At 39.5% G+C, this 10,716-nt stretch overlaps 1 protein-coding gene across 1 annotated transcript; it reads left to right on the forward strand.

The window, feature by feature from the left end:
* Positions 1 to 6,387: 6,387 nt before the first annotated feature.
* LOC131366137 (keratin, type II cytoskeletal 8-like) lies at positions 6,388 to 10,158 on the forward strand. The gene is made up of 9 exons (XM_058410346.1): positions 6,388 to 7,056; positions 7,970 to 8,178; positions 8,274 to 8,334; positions 8,407 to 8,502; positions 8,603 to 8,767; positions 8,857 to 8,982; positions 9,112 to 9,332; positions 9,418 to 9,476; positions 9,608 to 10,158. The coding sequence occupies exons 1-9, from the start codon at positions 6,484 to 6,486 to the stop codon at positions 9,919 to 9,921; spliced, it is 1,824 nt and encodes a 607-aa protein (XP_058266329.1). The 5' UTR covers positions 6,388 to 6,483; the 3' UTR covers positions 9,922 to 10,158.
* The last annotated feature ends 558 nt before the right edge of the window (positions 10,159 to 10,716 follow it).

Consider the following 10,716-nt stretch of genomic DNA (forward strand, 5'->3'; position numbering starts at 1 on the left):
TATCAGGGTAAGAAGAGAGAATGGATGAAGTAATTTACCCATCATGCCCTGTACAAGCCTTTGGAGGCAGTTTAATGATCTGGGGTTGCTTCAGTTGGTCAGGTCTTGGTGCAGCGATGTTATGTGCCCAAATGAGGTCAGCTGACTACTTGAATATACTGAATGACCAGTTTTTTTCCATCAACAGATTTTTTCTTCCCTGATGGCACGGCCATATTCTAAGATGACAATGCCAGGATTCACTGAGCTCAAATTGTGAAAGTCTGGTTCAGGGAGCATGAGACATCATTCTCACACATAGACAGGCCACCACAGAGTCCAGACCTTAACCCCATTGAGAGTTTTTAGTGTGGTGGAGAAGTCCCAATGCATCCCAATACATCATCTTGGTGAGAAATTAATGGACGGAAATAAATAGGACATTATTTAAACAGATTATTGAAATGATTCCATGCTGAATGAGTGCCATAATCAATGCAAAAGGGTGAATATAATCTACACCATGCAGGTGTACAGCAGAGAACCTGCACCAAATGCAAGAATTAAGAAATACGTTTACCGAACACAGATAATTCTTAAACACACCATTCATATACTCAAAAAAATAGAGGATCTATAAGACATACTGTGGCAATGTACATGTACAGCTTTTCCACAAAAACTGCTTTTTACTGAGTACTTTTATGCTTCACACCCGTCTGTATTTATAATTGAACTGAGGTTTGATTTGTCCATACATGCAAACGCACAGTTTCACTACAGTTTTTGTAACTTTTACAGGCTTATGTTACATAGTTGTAAAGTACTGTACTACAGCTCACATTCAACATTCTTCCATACAACAGAGAGAGAGAGAGAGAGAGTCCTGTTTGATAGTAGGAGTGTCTCTAAGTTCATCTCAAAGATTCAGTTCAACATAAATCAACTTGTTAATTATACATCACAAGCCCTTGGCTGTGCAGGGTAAAGGTAGATCGTTCTGCAATGCATTGTAGGTTAAATTTCGTTAAATATTTCTTTCCTGTATTTAATGCAATTAATTGACGGCTCGGTCGACTGATTTCAGTAGGCTCCCGCTTTATTTTTATCACTTTAATCTTTGCTCTAATAATCTCAAGATTCTGGGATATGAACTGACATGTGGAATAAATCATCTTTTATAGCATGAATACCACACACCGTTTTCCACATTCAGTAACATGTCTGAACATATAACCTTGAAGACCTTAATGAGACCTTTTTGAGTTCCTTTTAGAAATGAATGAATGAAGTTGTTGTATGAGAATGTGGTACAAATATTCAGTCCATTGCAATTTTCAAATGTGATGAGTGAATCTGACCCAGTTTCAAAATATACAGTATACAGGGTTGTTGAATGAAATACACATTGCTAAGAGCACTTAGAGAACTGATGAATGCTTGTTTAATTGGAGGCATCAGAAATCAGTCTATGTTGATATTTCATATCATGCGCAATGATATGGGGGATTCCTCGGATCATATCTCTCTCAGTAACCTCATAACCGTTTTTGGAAGTGAGAGTATGGAGTAAGCATGACATGAAAAACCATTTTGGGGGCTGTGGCTGCTCTGATAGGTGAGGTTCTTTAGGCCTGGAGGGAAGGGTGTACAGCAGTGGAGAGAAGGTTTTCAGCAGTGCTTTCCTGACAAATATAATATGTCTGAACAAGTATGAATATATCCTTTTTTAGTTAAAAGAAATCCACTCCTTTTTGTTGGGTCATTTCTGGCATAGTTTTAAAGCAAACTCCAAACTCACCTCACCTGAATAAACAGTGCTTTTATTCCTAGCAGAATGACATACATCAATAAACCATGGGCAGATTTTCTTCCCTTTCCTTCTAATTCAATCTTCTACATATAAATATTTTTAACACATGCAAACACTTTCATTATTTGTTAAATCATATCTATGTAAAGTATTTTTCGTTAAGAATTAATATTTATTGTTGTCCTCCCTAAATAATATTAATTAAATATACTAATTCCCATTTCTTTAAGTAGGTTTATATAGAAAGCAGCAGTTAGCATCGGGTTGTGTTACAAATTGTACAAACAACTATAGTGTGCCGAGGTCGGTCTATTGAAAGCATTAAAGCATTCAACAAACAGAATTCTTCTAATATATAATAATGCATTAGTTAATCTAGCTCCTTAGATAAACTTTTGGTACCTTCTAGCAATTTTACTGATACTGATATTACACATTCCGTAACTGGCAGATCAGATCTTGCATTCCTGATAAGGAGCCAACTCTGTGGAGATGACTCAGTGAAAATTCCTAATTAGTTTGCACCATTTGATCTTTTCCAGAGTTCATAACAAAGTTATTCACACAGCTACTTACAATATCACAAGAGAAGTGTGGTTAACACTATAGAGCTCTGAACATCTGTTCTTTTGGCAATTAGCAAATCTTTGTAAATGTGAGTTCATTGGTCATGTGTGTACCCATGATTGCAATGTCTTCTTGTGCCCTTACTAAAGGCTTGCAACATATAGCTATAAATCCTTTTACCTGGCAAGGGAATTTGTTCAAGATGGAGTGAAGCACTAGACCTTGTGCCACCTTGATGGTTGATGTAACTGAGTAGCAGATTCACATGAGACTCAGAACTGGTAAGATGTACCTAATGGTCAGGTGGACAACCTAAATATCAGCCAGTTTATTGGTTCTGATTGGTTTTGATGAGGCCCTGAGCTCCGAGAAGGTTGTCTAGATGCTCTGGGGTATCCTTTAGTGGAAGAAAGGGATGAGGTTTAAGTCCTATCTTATGGTTGGGAAGCAATCAGATTGTGAGTCTCCCTGTCTAGAGCTTGTGAGAAGCAGACAGGACCTTGTTTGGAGTCCACTGGCTTAAAAGTGCTGGATGGGCAGGTTGTTTGGCCATGCCAATTTTGTGATTATTCGCTTTCCTATAGAATTCTTTGGTAGACCTGGCACTCAGGGCATACTTTGCAAAGCTGATTTGCAGTCATTTATTAAATGATTGATAAAGTGTAGATTAAGGGAAGGATGAAATAATCTACATCCTGCACACAAATAATGATTCAATTTCCATGATTTAGTATCTTGTGGCTTGATTTTGTTGTGTACACAAGTATTTGTCAGATAAAGAAAAAGATATGAAAATATGATATGAAAGATATGAAGAAAAAAATATGACCTGTGTGTTAAGTTATAACAAGTGCTATGTTATAAGCTGCTGAATAATCAGGATCTAAACTGTATTGTCTAATTTAAATAGAATTTGCAGTGATTAATGTTATAAATATTACCAGAAAATGAGAGCATCAGTAAACTAGTTATTAACATCACCCAATGATTGATTCCTGATCTGTTTGACTTGTGTGCTGCTGGAAATTTCCTGGATTAAACAGTGGCAAAGATGCTAAACATGCCTCTTTTTCCAGTAACAGTAAAAACCCTAGATGGCTCAGCAGCTGGGAAGAGGAAAGGTAACTAAACACACCACCACTTTCCACATGTTTACAGCTATGCTGCATGCAGAAACACTTTTGTTCATGATCACAAAATCTCCTTAAAGCTCAAATGCCTTGACCTATTTATAATACATTTACAGCAATTGGCAGACTTCCTTATCCAGAGTGACTTACATACATCTCATTTATTTGAGGGTTAAAGGCCTTGCTCAGGGGCCCAACAGCAGCAGTTTGGTGGACCTAGGAGTCAAACTCACAACGTTCCAATCATCAGTCCAACACCTTAACCACTGAGCTACCACTTCTCTTACGTATTCACTTATGATCTTGGAGGTGAGTTTGAAGTCTATCTTGTTTTAAATATTACCTGTTTCTTCACTGCCATTTCTCTCATTGTGTAAGCCTAAGTGGGCAACCTTATCTTGTACACATTTTGGCTTTGTTGTGAGTGTGACTGTAAACAACATTCTTGGTGTTGTGTTGTTAGTATGTCAGTTATTCTTTAATTTTTTTGGGACCAGAAAGTCACCAAATTCATCACCCAAACACTCTATCAACAGGATGAAGAAAGCTGTCTCTGTGTTGCTGCAGATTTAACCATTGCTCTCCAAATAATACCTATATAATGCAACATATAATTGTGACCCAGACCTACTGTGTTTTCCCATCTCATATAGCTGAAACAAACAGTGCAGACATGGGCCATGCCTTCAAACTTTCAGTTCAAACTCTCTTCTCAGTAGACCTCATGCGGCAGCATTTGATGTCGTTCATGCAAATTTCCCCAAAACCCTGTCTGAACTTAACTCAAGGGTAAAAAAAATTGGATAAAGACAAAAGAAAGGTGTTTTGGCAGAACGTTCTGACAAAGTTAAGCAACCATTTTAATCAAATATTTGAGGTGAAAAGGGGCTTGTAAGAAGACAAAAGACAGCAATGCTTCAATGTTAGTTTGAAATTTTCAGTTCTTCAAAGCGATGGATGATCTTATCAGAGATGACTGCAATGAAAGTATCAAGCACCAAAACTGCAACATTCTTCAGCCATTCTTTTAATGCAAACCCATCTCCTGCAACTTTATTTTTGTCAGCACCAGCCGATGACACTACATATCATGATGCTCTGGATCAGGGTGTGGACCAAATGTTGTAAATATAGAACTATTGCTCACTGTATGTTTTGTTTTTTTATGGCACAGTTCTGAGTAAACTCTAGAGACTGCTGTGTGTGAAAATCCCAGGACATCAGCAGTCATGGAAATAATCAAATCAGCCCGTTTGGCCTCAAAAATCATGCCATGTTCAAAATCACTGGGATCACATTTTCCCCATTCTGATGTTTGATGTGAACATTACCCAAAGTTGCTAGTCCGTATCTGCATGATTTTCTCCACTGACTTCTGCTGCATAAATGACTAATAATTGCACAAATGAGTAGGTGTGCAGATGATCCTAATAAAGTGTACATCATTGGTCCAAGATATCCATAGCCCTTAAAATTGCAAAGGTCCTAGACAGAGTAATTTCTAGATTCTAGGCGAAGAAACCTGTATTTGTCACATATACTTTACTGCACGGTCAACTTCTTTTAGGAAGCTGGGATCAGAGTGTAGGATTAGTCATGATACATGACCCATGGAACAGAGAGGGTTATAAGGGCCTTGCTCAAGAGCCCAACTAAGGCAGCCTGGCAGTACTAGGGTTTGACCTCTCTCTGCAACCCAGAGCCTTATACATTCTGTGGTTCAGTGACACTATTAAAAAAATCATCTTGATCACCTCTATGCTGGAAAAATCAAGTAAACTCAGGTGACCTTGGGGCACTAACTACAGGCAGGTGATTTTCATAATCTGAAAGGCACTCCCAGAAGTTCAACTGTAGTACCTGTGTGACTGAACTCTGATATAAACAAATTTTTGCACAAAAATATTGAAAAAGCTTTCGGGGTTTAACTCAATTATTAAAGTAGGTTTCGTAGACTACACTAACACACAGTGCCAAGGTAGAAACAATTTGGAAGAGAGGTTTTGCTGCATATCAAAGATCAAGTAAAAATTCACTTGTTGCATGGTTGCTCGATTGTGGGTGGCACTGTTCTTTAAATGGGGCCAGATGTAAATTGTTGTTTTTAATCTTTAATTTTAAATACATAAAGTTGATTCAACTTAATGAATTATTCGCAGCCATTATGTGTTATGTTTCAATGTATACTAAGTTTGTTTTACAGAGTAGTATTTAATAATCACCTACATACCACAGTATACCCTGGGGGCTATAAACAGAGTAAAGGTCACCTATTGTTATGCTGGACTGTGATTACTTACAACATAACCTGGTGCTTCATTTGCTCTCAAGATGAGAAACTTAATTTAAAGTGTGTAGAAGGACTTGTGGATATCAAGTCACAGAAAGTTTACCTGATGTTAAAACTAAGTTCAAAACAGTTCAATGTGAACAAATGCACATATCTATGCAAATACATATGGCCTTATATATAAAGATTTAAAAGTCTAATGATAACTTATAGCAGCAAGAGGATGCAAGATTTTTGTATAATGCCACCTGTATGTACACAGAGTAGTAATAGCACAAAAAATTAACTATTCTCTACTATTACTCTGAAGTGTGCGCACCTACAGTACTTACTATCTATTGCACTTACTACAGAAAGCACATGTAACATAAATATACTACATTCCAAATACAAAAACTTATACTTGTCAAGCATTTAGATGCATGAGAACTGACTTTCATTAGTGTGCAGCAGGGTGTGTCAAAGCCTCCCCCCATAAACCATCATACCTGTTGTATAGGATACATGTTTAGTCAGTACCTGCACAGGGGAGATGGGGAGGATGCACAAGAGGTGGAGTGGGAGGGGCTGTATGACTCCTCCTGTCCCCAGCATAGACTTTAAAAGCTGTTCACCTCCACAGAGAAGGCACTCAGAGGAAACGTCCTCTTAGTAAGCTCTCTTGCCCTTACTCTCTCCACCTTCACATTCTCTCTCCAGCAGTCATGAGCAGGCACCACAGAACCAGCTACTCAACCAGGAGTAGTAGTGGCTACGGAAGTGGTCTCATAAGGAATTTCTCCAGCCAGTCCTATACTGCACCCAGCAGCACCAGAGTGAGCTACAGTGGTGGCTATCGCCAGGCTGGCATTGGTAGTGGCTTTGGCTTTGGCAGTGGTTCTGGTAGCTTTGGCGGTGGTTCTGGAAGCTTTGGCAGTGGCATTGTTGCTAGCTCAGGCTTCAGCCTCGGCAGCAGTGGTGGAAGTTTTGGAGCAGGCTATGGTGTTGGTACAGGTATTGGAGCTGGCTTGAGTGCAGGTAGTGGCTATGGTGCAGGCATTGGCTATGGTGCAGGTGCAGGTGCTGGTTTTGGTTTAGGAGGAGGAGCAGGTGCAGGTGCAGGAGGTTTTGGCATCCCTGGAGGTTTTGGGCCACCCCCAATCACTGCTGTCACGGTCAACCAAAGCCTCCTTGCACCCCTTAACTTGGAGATTGACCCCAACATTCAGATCGTCCGCACACAAGAAAAAGAGGAGATCAAGACACTCAACAACCGCTTTGCTTCCTTTATTGACAAGGTGAGTCATCTGCTTTTTCACAGTCTTGTGCCCATGCCTGTGTAACTTAGTTCATACCTGTAGGATCTTAGAGAATTCAACAGCGGTAATAAATTAAGGTCTTGGAAGAGGCCACACCCATGTCTCAGAATGATTATCAGAAGCTAGATATGGGAAATCTGGCTTTGCTGTGTTTTAAATGATTAAATCTAAAAGACAAAAGCATAAATAGAATTTTATGTAATTTGTGCAACATTTTGGTTCAAAATTTTCTCCAACCACAACAGTTTACATTCAGTGAGATTCTAGCTTGGAAACCGTAGCCTAGGATGCTCTAAATGAGTGCATGCAATTCCCCATTTACTCTGATGGAGGCACTATATGTAAGTGTGTATGTATTTTGTATGTGATGCAAAACTATAGAATTTAAACTGTGTATAATCAATACATGCAGGCAGAACCAGCCATTAAATACTATGTCACTGTGTTTGGGGATCCTTTTCATCCTTTTCTATGGTCCATTTCCATAATTGGAAGTTTCATTCATAAAAGCCTTAAGGCATTTATTGTAATATTTCTATTATTGAAAACAACATTTTTTTTTTTTCAATTTTTAATTCCAAAAACCACAGAAATTGTTTGTGTAAGACTGTACCCTTGGGGCAAGGAATGTCTCATCATGCCTGCTTTGGCCTGGCAGTATTGTTGCCAAAGGCTCATAGGGCCCTTGCCAAGGAGCTTTGCTGGGAATGTGCTAAAAGAATACAACAGATGGAAAACAGTGTAGTTCAGTATGGATCTATCTGGATTTCCTTTGAATTAAATAGTTTAGATGGCACATAGTAAGAGACAGGGGGTTTGGAATGTATTCACATTTAGAAGATCATTTATTAAACAAAAAATCTAATTATATATGTGTTCACCCTTTCTGTAGGTGCGTTACCTGGAGCAACAGAACAAGATGTTGGAGACCAAGTGGAATCTTCTTCAAGAACAGACCACAGCACGTTCCAACATTGATGCCATGTTTGAGACCTACATTTCTAACCTGCGCAGACAGATGGATGGCCTTGGAAGTGAGAAGATTAAGCTGGAGGGAGACCTGAAGAACATGCAGAGTCTGGTGGAGGACTTCAAAAACAAGCAAGTTATTTAACCTGTAGTTTGCTGATGCTGGTGAAATTGTGTATAATAGTTGCATCATTTTGTGGGCTGAATGTGTTCGTAATTCTTTGCAGGTATGAGGATGAAATCAACAAGCGTGCTGCTGCAGAGAATGAATTTGTTGTCCTGAAGAAGGCAAGAGCCGTTATTATTCAATTGTTCAAATGCATTAAAATATCATGTTAAACCATACCTGTCTTCCAACAGGATGTCGATGGAGCCTACATGCAAAAGATTGAGCTCGAAAATAAAGTTGATGCACTTCAGGATGAGATCAACTTTCTCAGAGCTGTGTATGATGCGGTAAGAGAATGACCCAGTTATATTTTCACTGTGAGTTGATTTAGTCTGTGTGGTGCTCAGGTATTGCAAACTGTTTCACATTGGTGCCTTACACTTTCAGGAGCTGCAGGAGCTTCAGGGACAAATCAAGGACACATCAGTTGTTGTCGAGATGGACAACAGTCGCATCCTGGACATGGATGCCATTTTGGCTGAGGTCCGTTCTCAGTATGAGGACATTGCCAATCGCAGTCGTGCTGAGGCCGAGTCGTGGTACAAGCAGAAGGTAAGAAAAAGACTTTGAACACTGGGAAAAATATCGTAAAATAACTTTCGAACCACTGAGTTTGTGCTTTTCTTCACCTCATTTGCCAGTTTGAGGAAATGCAGACATCTGCTGGCATCTATGGTGCTGACCTTCGCAACACCAAAGCTGAGCTTGCAGATCTCAACCGCATGATCACACGACTCCAGAATGAAATTGAATCAGTCAAGGGACAGGTGAGCTATTGTCCTAAGTTTTCTGGTTCTGAACAAAGTCATAGTTTATATTGAAAATTCTACTCTGGTGGAATACATGCTTCTCAGATAGCAGTTTCAATTGATGGCTTCTTTGTTTTTGTTTTGTAGCGTGTCAGCTTGGAGTCACAGATTGCTGAGGCTGAGCAACGAGGCGAAGTGGCAGTGAAGGATGCTAAACAACGTCTTAGGGAACTAGAAGATGCTCTGCAGAGAGCTAAGCAGGACATGGCCCAACAAGTGCGTGAATACCAGGAGCTCATGAATGTCAAACTGGCACTGGACATTGAAATTGCCACCTACAGAAAACTCCTGGAAGGAGAGGAATCCAGGTCAGTTAGTTGATAACAAGATGTTATGCCTTTAAATTGCATTCTTGGATTGTCTCTAAAGTGCATGGTATGCATCCATCCACAGGATTGCCTCTGGTGGAGGATCTGCAACAGTCCACATTCAGGAAACCATCACTGGCGGTGGTATGTGTAATATGCATGTTGTTACTATGATACATTTCATTTTATCAAAGACATCTATATTTCACTGTGAATATCATTAAAGTCCAGAACAGGAAGCCAATTTTAATGTTTTTTTTTTGTTTTTTTTTCAGGTTCTGGATATGGTGGTGGTTTCGGTGGCGGATCGGGTGGCGGTTTCGGCATCGGTATAGGCAGTGGTTTGGGTGGCGGATTGAGTGGTGGTTTGGGTGGCGGATTGAGTGGTGGTTTCGGTGGCGGATTGAGTGGTGGTTTGGGTGTCGGTCTGGGATACGGGGGAAGTTCTGGCATTGCACTTGGTGGTGGCGGTGGCACCTTTGGTTCCGGCATTGGCTTTGGAGGTAGCTCTGGAATAAGTTTGGTCGGAGGCGGTGGTGGATATTCCATGTCTCGTTCCTCTACAGTGTCCAAATCCATGCGCCGCTAAGCATCCTGTGTCCATGCAGTCCATCCAGGTCTACCTCCGGATATACCCTTTACTGAATTGCCTTGGGGAACCAAAAAATTGTAAAAAAAAAAAAAAAAAAAGCCATAACATCGCCATCTGTCATTCAGAACCCCTTTCCTTACCATTACCACAACTCATCCCCATTTATCCCTTCTATGTCCAGCTCACACTATAGTTATTTAAAGAGCATCTATTGACCTGCATCAAATGAATAAACATGTGTCTCACACACAGTATATCATCTCAGTGCAACAAAAGAACAGTGAATATCTGTGAATAACAGTGAAAAAAGATGTGGTCAAGTGTGTACTGAGTAAAAGAATTAAAGAGAGAGAAAATGGAAGAAGCTTGTGTCTTTTTGTCAACCTGTTATTCTATTTCTAAAGGAAAATATATATACAATGTTTAAAATTTGTATTTTAAAAGAATAGTTAAAATAAGTAGACAAGTCATACTGCCAGTAGGTTTCTGTATTTTTAACATACTCATGATGCAAAATGGAGGTGTTAGCTCCTTTACTCTTCCTTTCTCTAAAGGTACTCATGTGTACTGTGGTTATGTGACTGACTACAGGGCTGCATTTGAAGTAAAGTAAAGAAAATAGCTACTTCTTTAGAACAAAATCTACATTGTATAACATTAAGTTATGAATAATATCACTGAAATGGTTATTTTTCATGGCGCAGTCATTTGGCTGTGGATGTAAAATACTGTTCTGGGGAAAAAAACAAGTGCAGAACTCATCAAAACTTGTGCTTTACTTCACAGCAATAT

This window comes from Hemibagrus wyckioides, linkage group LG15, assembly GCF_019097595.1.
Source record: "Hemibagrus wyckioides isolate EC202008001 linkage group LG15, SWU_Hwy_1.0, whole genome shotgun sequence".
NCBI lineage: Eukaryota > Metazoa > Chordata > Actinopteri > Siluriformes > Bagridae > Hemibagrus > Hemibagrus wyckioides.